At 43.7% G+C, this 18,848-nt stretch overlaps 1 protein-coding gene across 1 annotated transcript in view; it reads left to right on the plus strand.

Moving 5' to 3' along the window:
• Positions 1-16,409: 16,409 nt before the first annotated feature.
• The window catches only part of Pank1 (pantothenate kinase 1), a 63,788-nt gene continuing 61,349 nt past the window's right edge, over positions 16,410-18,848 (plus strand). The window contains 2 exon segments of the mRNA XM_027406363.2: positions 16,410-16,810; positions 16,812-17,089. Of these exon segments, the coding sequence (XP_027262164.1) occupies positions 16,533-16,810; positions 16,812-17,089 (556 nt within the window). The 5' untranslated portion in view covers positions 16,410-16,532.

Genomic DNA, 18,848 nt, shown 5'->3' on the forward strand with positions numbered 1-18,848 from the left:
TGTTGAGCAATTTCTTATGTGTCTTTCAGCTATTTTAGATTCCTCTGTTGAGAATTCTCTATTTAGTTCTGTACCCCACTTTTTAATTGGATTATTGGGTGTTTTGGAAACTAGCTTCTTGAGTTCTTTGTAAATTTTGGAGATTATCCCTCTATCGGATGTGGGGTGGGTGAATATCTTTTCCCAACCTGTGGGCTGCCATTTTGTCTTGTTGACTGTGTCCTTTGCCTTACAGAAGCTTCTCAGTTTCAGGAAGTCCCATTTATTAATTGTTTATCTCAGTGTCTGTGCTACAGGTGTAATGTTCAGGAGGCTGTCTCCTGTACCAATTCGTTCAAGGTTACTTCCCACTTTCTCTTCTAAGGGGTTCAGTGTGGCTGGATTTATGTTGAGGTCTTTGACCCATTTGGACTTAAGTTTTGTGCATGGCGGTAGACATGGATCTATCTGCAGTCTTCTACATGCCAGCATCCAGTTATGCCAGCACCATTTGTTGAAGATGCTTTCTGTATTCCATTGTATATCTTTAGCTTCTTTGTCAAAAATCAGGCATTCATAGGTATGTGAGTTAGTATCAGGTTTTTCAATTCGATTCCATTGGTCTACCTGTCTATTTTTGTTCTAGTACCAAGCAGTTTTTAGGACTATAGCTCTATAATAGAGCTTGAAGTCAGGGATGGTGATTGTTGGATTTTTGCTTAAATTAGAAATGAAGAAGAGGAGCAAGATGAGACATGAGACTATTAGACATATTAACCAGTTTATTATAGGCCCTGCAGAGTACAGAGACTGAGAGAGAAGAGGAACAGGCTTAATGGCTGACCACCACAGCCTGTCACCATAGAGAGACAGATAGAGCATATGAGAAGAGACAGAGAGAAAAGAGCATAAGTGGGCAGGGGTCTGTCTTTTAAAGGGGCCCTATGCACCTGAGTGAAGACTTAGTTCCCATGGAACCCTGGGCTGATCAGGGTACTTCATGAGTGGATTCTGCCAGATAACAGAGGCAAGCCAGCATAATGCCTGAACCTTTCAGTGATACCTCCGGAAGTTCCTTTATTGTACAGGGTTGTTTTGGCTATCCTGGGTCTTTTGTTTCTCCATATAAAGTTGAGTATTGTTCTTTCAAGGTCTGTGAAGAATTGTGCCGGTATTTTGATGGGGATTGCATTGAATCTGTAGATTACTTTTGGCAAGATTGCCATTTTTACTATGCTGATCCTACCTATCCAAGAGCATGGGAGATCTTTCCATTTTCTGGTATCTTCCTTAATTTCTTTCTTTAAAGACTCAAAGTTCTTGCTATACAGGTCTTTCACTTGTTTGATTAGTGTTGCCCCAAGATATTTTATGTTGTTTGTGGCTATTGCAAAGGTTTATGTTTCTCTAATTTCTTTCTCAGCCCTCTTATACTCTGTATATAGTAGGGCTACTGAGTTAATCTTATATCCTGCCACTTTGCTGAATGTGTTTATCAGCTGTAGGAGTTCCCTGGTAGAGTTTTTCCGGGTCGCTATGTAAACTATCATATCATCTGCAAACAGTGAAAGTTTGACTTCTTCCTTTCCAATTTGTATCCCCCTTGATCTCCCTTTGTTGTCTTATTGCTCTAGCTAGCAATTCAAGTACAATATTGAAGAGATACGGAAAGAGTGGACAGCCTTGTTTTGTTTCTGATTTTAGAGGAATCACCTTGAGTTTCTCTCCATTTAGTTTGATGTTGGCTGCTGGCTTACTGTAAATTGATTGCTTTCATTATGTTCAGGTATGCTCCTCTTATCCCTGATCTCTCCAGGACCTTTATCATCAAGGGGTGTTGGATTTTGTCAAAGGCTTTTTCAGCAACTAGTGAGATGATCATGTGGTTTTTCATCTTCAGTTGGTTTATATGGTGGATTACATTGATGGATTATCATATTTTGGACCAACCTTGAATCCCAGGGATGAAGCCTACTTGATCATGGTGGGTGATTTTTCTGATATGTTCTTGGATTCGGTTTGCCAGTATTTTATTGAGTATTTTTGCATCAATGTTCATGAGTGATATTGGTCTGTAGTTCTCTTCCTTAGTTGTGTCTTTGTGTGGCTTGAGTATCAAGGTAAGTGTAGCCTCATTAAAAGAGTTTGGCAATGAACCCTCTGCTTCTATTGTGTGGAACAATTTGAGGAGTATTGGTATTAACTATTCTTTGAATGTCTGGTAGAATTCTGCACTGAAGTTATCTGGCCCTGGGCTTTTTTTGGTTGGGAGACTTTTGAGATTTCCTTAGGGGATATAGGCCTGTTTAAGTTGCTTATCTATTCTTGATTCAATTTTGGTAAGTGATATCTGTCCATTTCCTTTATTTTGTAGAGTACAGGTTTTCAAAGTATGACCTGAAGATTCTCTGGATTTCCTCAGTGTCCATTGTTATGTCCCCCTTTTCATTTCTGATTTTGTTAATTTGCATGATCTCTCTCTCTGCCTTTTGGTTAGTTTGGATAAAGGTTTGTCTATTTTGTTGATTTTCTGGAATAACCAACTCTTTGTCACATTGATTCTTTGAATTGTTTTCTTTGTTTCCACTTTATTGATTTCTGCCCTCAGTTTGATTATTTCCTGGCTCTACTCTTCCGGGGTGAATTTGCTTCCATTTGTTTTAGAGCTTTCAGTTGTGATGTCAACTGTCTGGTGTGACTATTCTCTAGTTTCTTCATGTGAGCACTTAGAGCTATGAACTTTCCTCTTAGTACTGCTTTCAAAGTGTCCCATATGTTTGGGTATGCTGTGTCTACATTTTCATTGAATTCTAGGAAGTCTTTAATTTCTTTATTTATTTCTTCATTGACCCAGGGGTCGTGTAATTGCGAGTTGTTCAATTTCCATGAGTTGGTAGGTTTTCTGCAATTTGTGTTGTTCTTGAATTCTAACTGTAAATCATGGTGGTCTGATAAGACATGGTATTATTTCAATTTTTTTGTACCTGTTGAGGTTTGCTATGTTGCCTAGTATGTGGTCGATTTTAGAGAAGGTTCCATGTGGTGCTGAAAAGAAGGTATATTCTTTTGTGTTTGGATGGAATGTTCTATAGATGTCTGTTAATCCCAGTTGGGTCAAAACTTCCGTTAGTTCCTTTGTCTCTTTGTTAAGTTTCTGTCTGGTGGTCCTGTCCAGTGGTGAGAGTGGGGTGTTGAAGTCTCCTACTATAACTGTCTGAGGTCTTATTTGTGATTTGAATTTTAGTAATGTTTCTTTTAAGAACATTGGTACCTTTGTATTTGGGGCATAGATGTTTAGAATTGAGATTTCTTCCTGATGGATTTTTCCTGTGATGAATATGAAATGACCTTCTTCATCTCTTTTGATTTATTTTAGTTTGAAGTCTAACTTGTTAGATACTAGGATAGCTAACCCAGCTCATTTCCTGGGTCCATTTGATTAGAATATCTTATCACAACCCTTTACTCTGAAGTAATGTCTGTCTTTGAAGTTGAGGTGTGTTTCTTGCATGCAGCAGAAGGATGGATTCTGTCCTCATATTCATTCTGTTAGCCTGTGTCTTTTTATAGGCGAGTTAAGTCCATTAATGTTGAGGGAAATTAAGGACCATTGAGTGCTTTTTCTTGTTTGTTTTTTATTTGTTGGTAGTGGTATTGTGTGTGTATTTACCCTGCTTTGTCTTTTGGCTTTTGGTAAAGTGGGATTATCTATTGCCTATGTTTTTGTGAGTGTAGTTATCTTCCTTAGGTTGGAGTTTTCCTTCCAATACTTTTTGTAGGGCTGGATTAGTGGTTGTGTATTGTTTGAATCTGGTTTTGTTGTGGAACATCTTGTTTTCTCCATCTATAGTGATAGAAAGCTTTGCTGGGTATAGTAGTCTGGGTTGGCATCCATGTTATCTTAGAGTTGGTAGAATATCTATCCAGGTTCTCTGGCTTTCAGAGTTTCCATGGACAAGTCTGGTGTAATTCTGATAGGTTTGCCTTTATATGTTACTTGGCCTTTTTCCTTTCCTGCTCTTAATATTTTTTCTTTATTCTGTATATTTGGTATTTTAATTATTATGTGACGAGGGGACTTTTTGTGGTCCAACCTATTTGGTGTTCTGTAGGCTTCTTGTACTTTTATTGGCATTTCTTTCATTAGGTTGGGGGAGTTTTCTTCTATGATTTTGTTGAATATGTTTTCTGTGACTTTGAGTTCAAGATTCTTCACCTTCTTCTATACCTATCATCCTTAGGTTTGGTCTTTTCACAGTGTCCCATATTTTCTGAATATTTTGTGTTAAGGATTTGTTGGACTTAAGATTTTCTTTGGTTGGTGAATCTATTTCCTCTAGTTTATCTTCAGCATCTGAGATTCTGTCTTCCATCTCTTGTATTCTGTATGTATTCTTGTATTCTTGTATTCTGGGTATGCTTGCATCTGTGGTTCCTGATTGTTTACTCAGCTTTTCCACTTCCAGCATTCCCTCAGTTTGTGTTTTCTTTATTGTTTTTATTTCAGTTTTTAGGTCTTGAACTGTTTCCTTCAGCTGTTTAATTGTATTTCCTTCACTTTCCTTGATTTCTTGCATCTTTTGGTTTGTCTTTTCTTCCATTTCTCTGAATGATTTCCTCATTTTCTCTCTTAGGGTCTCTATCGTCTGCATGAAGTTGTTTTTAAGGTTGCTCTCTTCTGCTTCATCTGTGTTGGGATGTTCAGGTCTTGCTGGTGTAAGTCCTTAGTCTCTGGTGGTGTCATATTGGTTTTCCTGTTGTTGGATGTGTTCTTATATTGTTGTCTTCCCATCTCTTCTTCCAGTGGGTGCAGGTGGTGTCTCTTTCTTTCCAAGTGTGTATGGGTCCAAAGGTTCTCTTCTAGTGGGTTCAAGAGGATCTGATACTCTGATGGGTCTCAAGGTGGATGCAGGCAGGTCTGAGGCACTCGCTGTCCAGGTTGGTGGGAGCAGGACTAGCACTGAGATGTCAGCAGACTCAGGGTTGCTTGGTCCTCAGGGGCAGAGTCAACCTGCCTGCAGACCCCAGGATAGATGTTCCCAGATTGGGCAGGCGAAGTTGGCCCCAAGTCAGGGACCAAAGCAGCTCACCTCTGCCCTGAGTAGGGGCAGGAGTAGTCCAGCCATCTCAGTAGACTCAGGGTTGCTTGGTCTTCAGGGACTTAGTCAACCTGCCTGGAGACCCCATGACAGGAGTTCCCAGAGTGGACAGGCGGAAGTTGGGCCCAAGGTAGGGGCCAAAGCAGCTCACCTCTGCCCTGAGTGGGGGTGGGAGTAGTCCAGCGATCTCAGCAAACTCAGGAGTTTTTGGTCCTCAGGGGCTGAGTCGCTGCACCCCACTTTTTAAAACTCAGGAGTTTTTGGTCCTCAGGGGCTGAGTCGCTGCACCCCACTTTTTAATTGGATTGTTTGGTGTTTTGATGGCTAGCTTCTTGAGTTCATTGTATGTTTTGGAAATCAGCCCTCTGTCAGATGTTATAAGATCCATTCTTATTCAAACCACCGTACTGTGATAGAACAATTGACAGAAGCAGCTTCAGAGAGGGAGAACTTATGTTACTCAAGGTTTTGAAGGACTAAGCCTATATAAGTTTGTCCTCACATCATAGAGAACAAGAAGCAGAGAGACAGATGGAAAGGGATCAGGCACAAGACCCCCCCACACCCACACACACACATACACTTATGTAGGACTCACCCTCGGTGATTTAATTCTTACAGCTAGGCCCTGTCTTTTAAAGTTTCCAGAACCTCTCACAATAGTATCACCAGCTGGGGATCAAATGTTTAACACATAAGTCTATGGGATGACATGTCATATTCAAACCATAATAAAATATTGTTTTTATCAGAACAAAAATATTTTTGAGTCGGGGTCTTGCTAAGTAGCCCTGGGTGGCCTGAAACTCACTCACTATGTAGGCTAAATTAGCCATGAACTTGAGGTCATCTTTCTACCTCTTCCTTGTGAGTCCTGGAGTTATAGGTCTGTATTAATATGCCTCAATTCTAAAATATTTCTCTACCAGTTTACATGATCTTTCTTGTACTACCACTGTATCAAATGTCTACCATGGGCTGAGAGATGGGAATGGATGGAGTTAGGTCATCCACCTTCTTCCAAAGCTTCACTATCATTTCCTGAAGTCAGCTAATGACTGTCTTCCAGAATAAAAAAGTACATTCCATTCCCCAACTCCCCCACCAACCTTGACCCATTCATCTTGTTATCTGCCTGCTCATCTGTAACCTTACAATATCCTTTACAGTCACTCGAGTTCTTTGAGCTACTCTAGTTAATAATCAAACCTAAGGAGAAAGTCATGAGAACTCTGATTCTGTATCTGGTTGGTCAGAAATAGAGGCCACAACCTGGCACTTGCACTTAGCATTCGGTGACAGTAGAGGTCTTGTGAGACTGGCATCTTGACCTGTGGAATCTGAAAAGTGGCAGAACTGAATTGAATTGCAGGTTGATGATACTGCTGGCTATTTACTTTGTATATGTGTGATGGGTAGGAAATTCCTATACATCTTGGTCATTGGAGTGTTGTGGGATGTGTTAAATATGAAAATTAGAAAACCTGGTAGCTTCATTTGCAGCCAATAAACTTCACTATTTGTAGATGTGTAGGGGAAATGTTATCCACACCTTCTTGGGGGCTGGCACAGGTGATGCAGACCACATACACTTGGGCATAGTCAGAGTCACGTAGAAAGACCTTAAATATGAGGGTCGCATGCATGCAGCTCTCTCTTTTCCCTGACCTGCCTAGTGGTGCAAGACTGTCGCATGAGAACTTTGTCTAATAAACTTCTGCTCATCAAACCTGCTCTGACTCCATCACGATCTGCATATATTGTGTCTCAAATTCCCATACATCTTGGTCATAGGAGTGTTGTGGGTTGTGTTAAATATGAAAATTAGAAAACCTGGTAGCTTCATTTGCAGCTGATAAACTTCATTATTTGTAGATGCCTTTGTCTGGAAAACAAAACAGGTAAGACAAACCAAAGGGCCTATCATGTAAGGGCCTCCATTTCCATCATTCTTGAGGATGTATGCACACACTCTCTTTACCAGAATTCCCAGTGTTGTGATTTGAATAAGAATGGCCTCCATAGGCTCATATGTTTGAATGTTTGGACCACAATTTAGAAGGACTGGGAACTGTGGCCTTGTTGGAGGAGGTGTGTCTCTAGGAGTAAGTTTTGAGCTTTCAAAAATCCAAGCATTAGCTCTCTCTTTGCCTTGTGATCCAATGTAAGCTCTTGACTACTGCTACAGATCCATGCCTGGCTGGCTGCTGACATGATGGTCATGACACCTAGAATCGTTGATTCTGGAAAAATGGTATGCATGCAAGAGTGCACACACACACACACACACACACACACACACACACACACACACACACACACACGTGTGCATATACACAGGTATTCATTTCCTTTCTTCCATTTCTTTACCTAACAGCTCACACTTCAACCTTCAGTTGTCACCAACATAATGTGATATCTTTATTACTCCCTTCAAAATAGAACCCTTTTGGTGGTTTGAAAGAAAGTAGCCCCCAAAGGGAGTGGCACTATTAGGAGGTATAGCCTTGTTGGAGGACAGGCTTTGAGGTCTTCTCTCAAGCTTCACTCAGTTATGGCAGCCAGTCAGCTTCCTGTTGCCTGCAAGATGTGGCATTCTCAGCTCCAGCACAACATCTGCCTGCACACTGCCATGCTGCCCTTCATGACCATAAATGGACGGGAGCTCTGAAACTGTAAGCGAGCCACTCTCAATTAAATGTTTTTTGTTTGTTTGTTTGTTTGTTTTTTTAATAAGAGTTGCTGTGGTCATGCAGCAACTCTTCACAGCAATAGTAAACCCTAAATGGAAGTCACCCATCTTCCATTCCACTTACTGTGTTTTATACTATTTTAATCTGTCTCTTTTAACAACCCGTACTTATTTGCTGACTTACGTATTTGCTATCCTCTCCCTTCTACTCTAAGAAGAATGTATAATGGTAGGGGACTTTTCTCCCCTCTCAGTTATCAACGTCATGTAGTACTTGCCAGGAATTTTTTTTTTTTTCTGCAAGAGTTAGGGTGGATATCATTTTGGGCAAGTGTTCTAGCACTGAGCTATATAGCTGGCTCTGTAAACTCAGTACTTGTAGCAGTGGCCATAAGTTAAGATTGTTAGGGTCTGAGAGTAGTTCCATAAAAGACCACCCATCACATATGCAATAAGCAAGTGTTTTATTAATCCAAGATGTTGGGGTGGCACATGCCAACCACAAAAGACGCCTGAGGGCTCCTTTTTAAATCAGGTTAGGGGAATTTCAGGGAGGAGAGATTAGTCGGGGGCTAATTGGTGGGTTTAAACAACAGTTTATGGGTTGCTATATGATTGGTTAGTGGGTCAGTGGTTAGGGGCTTTTCAGCTGCAGAGTGGGAGAAGCCATCTTTAATTCTCTTACACTTGCACAAGACTGTGGGGCACCCTCTGATTAGTTGCCCTTGGGTTTCGGCTTTCCCAAGAACTGCTTGCTTATCTCCAGCCTGTTCATTAAAATGAAACTAAGGCTTGGCCCCTGTCAGGGCCATTAGAAACCTGTCACATGGCTCTCTCTGGTCTGGCTCCCTGGCTATCTCAACAATATTTGCTTAGCTGGGTGGTGGTGGCGCACACTTCAAATCTCAGTAATTGGGAGGCAGAAGCAAGCGAATCTCTGTGAGTTCAAGGCCAGCCTGGTCTACAAATGCGTTCCAGGGCAGCCAGGACTGTTTCACAGAGAAATCCTGTCTCAAAAAAAATAATTGTTTAAATTTTTTTGTGTGTGTGAGACTGTAAGAGCACGCTTGCTTGCTCTTTCAGAGGACCTGAATTCAGTTCCTTGTACCCACGTCAGGTAGCTTACAGCTGCATATCAATGCAGCCACAGTGGGAGCGGGGACATCTCTGGCTTCTGGGGGCACCTGCAGTCATGTGAACAGAGTTAAGAAGAAAATAGAACTTTAAAATAGTTCGTATGTAACTATACATACAAAATAAGAGAACATGGCTAGAATTTGGGGGTTTATAATTATTGTTGTGTTGCTGGGGATTGAATTTGAAATCTTTACTTTATTAATAAAAAATTATTATCATTTGTGTGTGCTTGTGCAAATACCCTGGCAGAGGTCACATGACAATTGTGTGATGTCTGGACCTTTACAAGGATTCCACGGATCAAACTAACACCGACAGGCTTGCATACCAAGTTCCTCTACCAGATGAGGCATCTCAATCAACACTTTTATTGGCTTTTTTTTTTTTTTTTGAGATAGGATCTCAGTATGTAGCCTATGCTGGCCCCAAACTGCTAGTCCTCTTGTGTCTGCCTCCTGAATGCTGGGGTCATGGGTGCAACCACCATGTGCAGCTTAGGAAATTCTTTTAAGGAGAAAAAGTCTGTTCTGTAAACAAGCGTCTAAGATGCTAGAATGCAAATACCAGTGCGAAGTGAAGTTATCCAGTTACCGTTAGGAGCTCAAGGCAGTGCAGGCAGTGGCTGTTACACGGGCACTGGAAGTCATGGCATCAGGTCTGCAGGTAACGGGAGGAGCAGCTTCTCTAGGTTTCTCTGAGGATGCACTACAGCAGAGTTAGAAAGTGGGTGGGAGTGGAGAAAAGCACCTGTTCTCTGTCCTCCATACTGACAAAAACAACACATGAGGCTTCTGTAACCAGATGTGGGGATGGGTGCCCTACAATTCAGTTCTAACGCTATCCAGTTGGAGGTTACTTATCACAGGTTAAGTAAGGACTCGGTACCAAAAGACAGCCTCTATCTCAGATACTGAGTATCTGAGATACTCAGCTTGTGACCTGTGCTCTAACTGGCAACATACGTGGTATCTTATGAACTTCCTCCTTGGATTCAAAATTGGCTAGTGTGAACTCAGGTTCCTAAGGAAGGAGCCATCTATGCATTGAGGATTCTACATGGCTAAATGACTATATTTCCTAGCTATGGAAAGTTAAAATGCTGCAGGCCAAAGTTAAATTATCTTGGGCTATTTTTAGTCCCTCTAAAAGCCACTCCTTGCTGTCTTCTATGACCAACCTAACAAGCTGTGTCTATCAAAACAAACAAACAAAAAACCCTTTAAAATATATTTTTAGCAAGCCAGTCGCTTCCACCAATCTAAAAGCTAAGAATATCACTATAGCATGAGATCTGTAACAGATTTTCATGCTTTGCCCTAACCCACCTACCTGATGTTTCTAGAAGTGTATTTTGAAAGTGTCTTGATTTATAACTTTTTCTCTTACTATAAAGGATTCATGAAACTGGGCATGATAACTCATGTCTTTAATCCCAAAACTCAGGAGGCAGAGGCAGGTGGATCTCTGTAAGTTCCAGGCTAGCCTAGACTCCAAAGCAAGTTCAAGAACAGCCAGAGTTACATAATACAGAGACTGTTTCAAATAAAACAAAAAACAAGCACACAAAAACCCATATGAAATTGTTACTACACTGGAACAGAAGGAATCTGAGTCTGTGTTCCTGGGCTACCCATATTGGGCTCCACAATAAACTATCATTTATTCCTTTCTATGTTATAGTTGGTTTTTGTTTTTGTTCACACAGGACACAATTCATGGAAATACTTTACTTAGGTCTATCCACTTACCATAAAGAATTCACATGAACAGTTAGATGAAAGGATACATTGGCAAGGTACAGGGGGCAGTGCTATCTCTAAAACCTACACCCGAGTGCTGGGCTTGGTGCTGCAGGTTGCAATCCTAGTACTAGCAGAAATAGGAGGTTCAGAGTTCAAGGCCATCCTTGGCTACATAGCCAATTTGATGGTACCCTGGGCTATATGAGATGAGCCAGTCTCAAAAAGAGAGCAAAAATTAGAACAACATGGAAGCTCATTAAATTACTTTCTTTCTTATTGAAAATACTTTTTTTTCTCTCATACAATATTTCCTGACCACAGTTTTCCCTTTTTGCACTTCTCCCAGCTCTCCCCACATCTCCCCTCCCCCCTAGATCCACTCCTCCTCTGTTTCCTCTTCAGAAAAGAGCAGGCCTATAAGAGAGACAGCCAAATATTACAAAAACAAGATATGATAAGATGATGTAAAAATCCTCATATCCAGCCTGGAAAAGAGTCCTAAGTACAGGCAAAGAGTCAAAGACTCACCCACTCCCACTGTTAAGAAATCCCACAAAAACACCAAGCTAATAGCCATACCATATATGTAGAGGACGTGGTGCAGACCAATGCAGGCCTGCGCTTGCTGATTCAGTCTCTGTGAGCCTGTTATCCAAGTGTTTTATAGAGTTTAGTTGCTAGCCACCCAAAGCTTCTTGAAGGTTGTTGGACAGAACTAAAAATTCAACCCTCAACCTTCTGTGATGATTCATGTCTAACACCCCAGTGTGGAGAACCTGAGAGAGAGAGTTCAAGGCCAGTCTGGGTTAAAGTGGCAGCCTAGTTAAAGTAAGAACCTGCCTCCCCCATTTTCTGCCCTCCCTTGTTTATTTTCTAGAGCCTTCTCTGTAGCCTGTCTCTGGCTCCACCCTGAACTACCTAGTTAGAATAAAATCAGTTATGATTTAAAAGGGGAGGGGACTGTTATTCATAGAAAAGATACTCTGAACCTTCAATAAAAGCCAAGGGTTTTAGGAATTTGGTGACATGCTCTTGAGACTACAGAGTATGGCCCTATGTCAGAAACCAAGGACAGGGTAAGTCAACCAAAAAGTTTAAACTAAGCCAGCCTGGTGGCTCATGCCTATAATTGTAGCATTTGGGAGGCTGAGGAAGGAGGATCTCAAATTTAAGGCTAAACCAAAACCAGAACAAAATTGAAAACCCTCTGGATTCCAGGTCTGAGAGACTCCCTTCCCAGTGTCCATCTAGATGGTATGGTGGGTGTTGAAATCTGGCTCGGGACCTGGCCTTCTTCTGTCATCTCTAATGGCTCAGTGAACACTCTTCTGTTGGATCCCTTGGTGTTGAGTTTAGGTTTAACAAGGAGTCGCCAGTGTATCTGGTCTCAGCGCTCATATGCCAGCTGATGGGATGAATGCAGAAAAGCAGGGGCGGAGTTCTTTTTCTTTTTTTGTTTTGTTTTTCTTCTTGTTTTGCCAAGCTGGGGATAGAGCCTTGTTTTTTGCTTTTGTTTGTTTTTTTTGTTGTTTGTTTGTTTTTTTCACCAGCTTAAGCTTGGCATATTTGACTTTGTTACCATTTTCCCAAGTAACTAAAATCTACAATAATAGTGTATAATTATGGTACAGTGGATGGGTTTTATCTGCATTTTTTAACAGTAAATTGTAAAGAGAACCAGCAAATGGGGAGACATGAGAGGAGAACAAATGAGAAAAAGTATAATACAAAACTCAGTATCTTGTATGCTAAGCTAAAAATTAATTTACAAAGAATCAATTGCAAGTCCCATATAGAGTCATTAAATTAAACTCTCAAAAACTACGGTAATGGTGGGTATGATGTCATTACACCTGTACACCTGGCACTTGGGAGCCAGCTGGTCTACACAGCAAGTTCCAGGACAGCCAGGCCTATGTCAGGGTACAGTCCTGAGTATTAGGGCATAAAGTTAGCAGGTAGAGATACGAGGATTGCCTCAAATTAAAGGGAGCCAGCTGGTCTACATAGGGAGTAGTAGGCCAGCAGGGTTACACAAGGGGATGGAGCAGCAGATTAAGCAAACAAAAAGAAAACCAGGTAACAAGACAAAGGTCATATTTCAGTGATTGAGCATCTGCCCTGGCTGGATTCCATCCTGAGCACCACAACCCTCAATTACGTATGCACGTGCATACACATTTACACACAGGATGGAAGGAAGAGAGGGGAAGGGAGGCAGGGTGTGGGGAGGAAAGCTGGGGAGGAGCAGACCAGAAGGTCAGGAGAAAAAGGTCAAAATGAAGTCAGGCAGGCTCATGCCTACAGTCCAAGGTGTTTGGGAGCCTGTGGTCTCCCTCTTTCTCTCTCAGGCAGGATATGTAGCCCTTGCTGACTTTGTACTTTTGGCAATATTCCTGCCTCAGCCTCCTGAGTGCTGGGATTACAGAAATGAGCCACCACACCCATCTCCGACTCCAATGCCCTCTTTTAAAAAAGAAAATTAAGGGTTGGAGATATGGCTCAGTCATAAAAGGCAACAAAAAAACATTAAAAAAAAGAAAATTAAAAATGTAAAAATTGCCTTCTGGGTGTAGTATCTGTCACCCCAGAACGTGGGGAGTAGAGATGGGAGAATCAAGATTTCCAGGCCACCATTGGCTACATGGTTAGCTCAAGGACTAGCAAAGCAAACAAAATGCCCACTGTGGTAGCCCATACCCTTAGTCCCAATACTCAGGAGGCAGAGGCAGACAGAACTTTGAAAGTTCCAGGCCAGCCTGGCCTACAAATCTAATCTCAGGCCAGACAATTAGGACTATGAACTGAGATGCTGAAACAAACAAACAAACAAAAAACCAGGAAAAATTAAATTCTCCACTGGAGCTGTTGGTGCAGACCTGTAATTCTTTCTACTGAGAAGGCTGAGGGAAAAAAATCACAAATCCACAGCTCAACTGGCTACAGAATGAGTTTAAGACCAGCCTTGACAAATTAGTGACATTCTGCCTCAAAATACAAAAAGAGTGTTGGGGCCCTAACTCAGTGATAAAGCACTTGGTTGGCATGTGTGAAGCCCTACCTCTAATCTGCAGAACCAAAGAAAAAGTGTGTAGGCCCTGGATCATTCTTATGACACTGAGGTGAGAAAACCAATGATCTCTGGTTTTCTAGTGAACTGTAACCGTCTGGGGGCAGCAAAGTCATCAGCTTTGCCTTCGTAGTCCTATAGTCTGTTTTAGGGTCTTCAGCATAGTTCACACTTAATAAAAGATTGACAAATCATGAACCAGCAGAGACCGAGAGAAATAGCTTGTGGGCCTCTGCTTTCCTCACTCTTAGACAATATTTGTCCCAGCTCTCCTGGAGCACATGACGGCCGCTCATGTTCACCACCTACACATACCCTGGAATAAACCTGTGGGATGTCACCTGGCTTCCCCCAGGCTGGGCTGTAACCAGGGCACTAGCTTGAAAGGAAAGCAGGTGAGGAACATTCTGTACCAGGACTTTTGCCCTGTTTGAGTCTGAGCCATTTGGCTTGGGCCTCCCTTGCCATGCCTGGGAATCCAGCTGGAGGATGTGTCCTTGAAGTTACTGCAGTCCTAATCAACCCAGTTAGAGTCTGTGAGAATTGGAATACAGAGAAGTGGCAATGGGGGCTTTTAGAAAATGCACTGAACAAAGTGCGAATCCCCATGACCAGAGAGAGCTTCCTGGAGATACAGTGATGGAGAGTCATCTGCCTTAATGCAGTATACACAGCAGTGGGAAGAAATAGTGACTGAATGAGATGTGACTGTGTCATTTCATTCATACACATTTCTATTAACTCACTTCATCTTTGTAGCAATGCAGTGTTAGCCCAATAGTGTGACCATCTAAAACTCAGGGAACCTGTGCATTTTATTTTCAACAGTACTAGGGACTGAACCTAGAACCTTACGCATGCTTTGCTAGCCAAATGCTTTACCATGGGGCTATATACATCTTCAGCTCTCTTACTTTTATTTTGATGCAGGCTTCCATCAAGTTTTAAAAGCTGGCTTGAACTAAGTAGCTAAGGCAAGCCTTGCACTTGAGGTCACCCTCCCTTAGCCTCCTTAGTAGCTGGGATGGGATCGAAGGCCTGTGTCACCAGGTAAACTACATGTGTTTTATAGCCAGAATTAGGAGGTGTGAACTGGTACAGGAGTAGGGAGAGATGATAGCCTGAAGGAGCAAGTTGTCAAGGAACAGAACTGAAAGCCAATGATGGGCAGGGGCTTGATTACCTAAGGCAACTTCTCAGAGTCATTAACTAATATAAACTCCAGGAAGCAGAGAAGATAGGAATTGAGGTTGAGTCCTAGATTTGTTCTTAACCTGAGTTATTTCTCTACACCTCAATTTTCTTGCCTGAAAACACAAGTGGAAGGAATGGAGTGGACCCATTCATTCTGAAAATGTGATTCTTGAAAGTGCTCTGCTGGGAGAAATAAATCCTCAAACCAACGTATAAACCCTCGGCACAGTTAATGGCAGTTTTGGACCCATGGAAGATTAAGTTCAAGGGACAGGTAGGTTAACCACAGGTCACTTTGGGAGGATTAAGGTAGAGAGAAGTTCACATTGTTGAAGCTGGCTTGTTTAGGAACTTGAACACAGATTTTTTTTTTTTTCCAGATGATGTGGAACTTAGAGAGGGGCTTCCATTTGTACTCAGCCTGCTCTATTTACAGTAGTTTGGAACAATGGCCTGCAGTTTTAAAGTTCTCTACTCTTTTGTAGGGGACAGAACCCAGTATAGGAAGTATCCTATTACTGAAGGGTCCCGGAATATAGAAATATGAAATTGTAAGCCCAAACACGTTTTGGAAAAAAAAATAAAGCTGGCATATATATCTATATTCCTGAACCCTTCACTACTGAGTTATTTCCCGAGCCTGACTTTAATTTTACATGAGGCTCCGTGAGCATTTATTATGTGCCAATGTTGCACTAGGTACTTTTGTGACAAGAGCCCACTTTAGACAGATATAAAAGCTGAGGCCTCAGGATGTCACCAACTCCTAAGTGTGTCCCGCCTGCTGGGCACGGCCACTCTGTTTGCCTATTACAGGTGTGTTAAGTACTGAATTTGTCTTTCTACCCAGTGACAGTAGGAATCCACACTGAGGTTTAACTCCAGAGCTCATGGTGCTGGTTCCCCTTATAGCCAGGGGCAACTTTTTCCTCCATAAACAACAGGATAGGGCGTTGTTCTCTGTTTTTTTCTGGCCGAGGGGTCTTTTCTGAGTGAGGAATGTACTTTTTATAGTTTGGGGTCGTTTCTGTTTACTTGGTCTCTTCCAGCACCGGTTATTCCTGCGTAGTTTGTCCTTCACTGTTCTTACATTGTATTCCTAGGTTTCCTCTCTGCAAAAGACAACTAAAGAACACATGCTGTTTGTGTGCGTGTGCCAGCCAAGGAATTCCACTCCCCTCCTTCTCCAAGGCTGCCTACCTTTCTATAAATAATTGTTCTCTTCCCTCCCTTCAGACCTCGGAGTAGTTTGGTCACATTAACGCACGCGCGCCGGCACACACACTTTTGGGGGCGGGGGTGTGGGCATGAGTGACCTTGGGAAGGTACTAGCCCACTGGGGATAGGATTAGCAAACCTGAAACCTCTGCAAATATTTGGCTTCCTCCCGCATTCCTCCCGAGGCTTCTGGCTGTCTCGTGCCTACCTCACCCAGTACCCTTTAGGCTCACTCTGCCACACAAAGCACGATCCGCCTATCTCCTCTTCGCAAACCCTGAGAACTTCATTCTGCACGTTAAAACTCGTCGGTGGCGGTGGCGGGCAGGACTGGGCATGCTCAGTGGCGGGGACAGGTCTGGGAGGCGAGGAAGCCGCATTTGAAGTGGCTCGGCCTCGGGATGAGGGGGAGGCGGGCGCCCCGGCCGGGGTCCGCCGAGGTTCCCGGGGCGGCGCGCGAGGCCGACATGCTGCGGGCAGGAGCAGCCAGCCCGGCGCGCGGAGGCCAAGCCGCCCAAGACACGGGGACGCCGGCGGGAGGAGGGGAGGAGCGCCCGGGCCGCCAGCCCCCGGCCGCGGCGCTGAGCCTGCCGGATAGCAAGCCGCCGCAGGGAGGATCGGGAGACAGGAGGACGCCCGACCGTGACCTCCAGCGAGGTCCCCCGAGCCGGAGCCCGCGCAGCGCCCGCCAGTCCGGGCATGGGCGACCGCGGCGCGCAGCACGAGCGCGCGGCCCTGCAGTCCCCGGGGGCCCCCGAGGGCGCCGCGGCCGCCGTGGTGAACGGGCTGCTGCACAACGGCTTCCACCCGCCGCCCGCCTGCAGCCGCGACCCGCCTCCCGCACGTTTCCAGCTCTCGTCCGAGCTGCAGCCGCAGCCGCTGTTCTCCCAACATGACTCTCCGGCCAAGAAATGCCGGCTGCGGAGGAGGATGGACTCCGGGAGGAAGAACAGGCCGCGTAAGTCCCGACGGGAGGGGAGCGGCCGTGCCCGCGCTTGAGGGGGCGGCCAAGCGCCCGCTCCGGACCGCAGCCTCTAGAGGCGCCGGGCGCTGAAGGTGTTGGCCCGCGGTGGTTCCTGGCTAGTCCTATCCGCCTGACACTAGCTGTGGCTGCACCCTCGGTCACAGTAGAGAAAAGGAGAACACTCTGCCGGCTCTTATTGGTGGCCGGGAGCATGCACCCAACTGATCTTGGGTCTGGGACTAGGCATAAGGCGGACTGTCACAGCCCCGGCTCACTGCTCCCTTCTCCGAACACATCTTTTGGGGTTTGCATCTCAGGCTACCAAGGTTGCCCTTTGAATCGCAGAGTAACCGCCAGTATCTCGGGCCCATTGGCAAGCTTAAGTCTGGAGGCGTGGAGTTTGACAATCCCCCAAATCACAGCCTATTAAACAGTTTTTCTACACAGCCAGTGAGACAGCCTGTGTAGAGGGAGACACCCACTGACACCATGTGGGCCGGAACTGTGTGGACCAATGAGGCCTGCAGGTGGATTGTTTTATTTATTTATTTATTTATTTTCTGGAGTGGGGAGAGTTGAGTGTTTGTAATTGTACAGCGCCGAAAGTGCGTCGTTTCATAATCCGAGGCTTGTATATATAATGATAGATTGTAAAGGGTACCTTCCCCACCTGGCATTCTGGGATGTCAGTTTGTAGGTAGAGTTTAGACTTTTTTTTTCTAAGAGTCTGAGCCTAACTCCATTCAAGTGGTTACCTCTTTGTGAGTGTCTTTAATGAAGTTTATAAATGGCAAAAAGCAAAGTAAGTAGAGTGCATGGTAAACTGAAGGCATCCAAACGTGTACTGGTTGGTGTTGGGAAATGACTAGACTGGGCTTGAATTTCTGTAAAAGTGTGATCTTTGACAAACAGCACAACTCCATGAACAACAAACAGCCGTTGTTCATGATTTTCTTTCTTTTCATAGCTTTTCTGCAGTGCATGAGTTTCTAAAACTTTGGAAAAGTTTTTTTTTTTTTTTTTTTTCATGACTGTGGGTATCCAGTGTGTGCATTTTGTAGGTCTGAAATGTTAAGATGTGTGTGTAATTTGGGAATTACACAGCAGGTTTGATTTGGCTGTGGCTGTAAGACAGATATTCAGTGTCTGAGTTTTTACATACTTTTTAAAAATAGTTTTTGGAAAATTATTTTGTGAACTTCATATTGACTGCTCTTATTTGTTTGTTTTCTGTGAAGCCACATTTTAGTTATTTCTCTGACTGCTACATCTTAAAGAGTTTACTATAGTTTTCAATGACAATAGCTAGACCCTGATTGGAGGTGGGGGAGAGAGACAAAAGAAAAGAAAAGAACTAGGTAGGAATGTTGGCACAGACCTATGATCCCAACGCTGGGGAGTCTGAGTAAGGAGACTCCAGCTTGAGACCAGCCTGATCTATGTAGTGAGTTTTAGGGGTGGCAGAGAGGTAGAGTTGCTGGTTTAAATCGTCTTTTGCTTTCTGTGTTTTTCCTTTATCACTGTGTGGGGTGGATATGTGGGTGTGAGTGCCACAGCAGCCGAGGAGGTCAGAGGACAACTTGGAAGAGTTGGTCTGTCCTTCCAACCTGTGGGCTCCGTGACCAAACTCAGGTCATCAAACTGATGGTGGCAAGGGCCCTTACCTGCTGAGCTGTCTCTCTGATGTTGAGAGACCCGGTTTTGTGATCCAGCCCCAGGCTGGCCTGTAACTCGTGGTATTTCTCATGCCTCA

The sequence above is a fragment of the Cricetulus griseus genome, chromosome 3, assembly GCF_003668045.3.
Source record: "Cricetulus griseus strain 17A/GY chromosome 3, alternate assembly CriGri-PICRH-1.0, whole genome shotgun sequence".
NCBI lineage: Eukaryota > Metazoa > Chordata > Mammalia > Rodentia > Cricetidae > Cricetulus > Cricetulus griseus.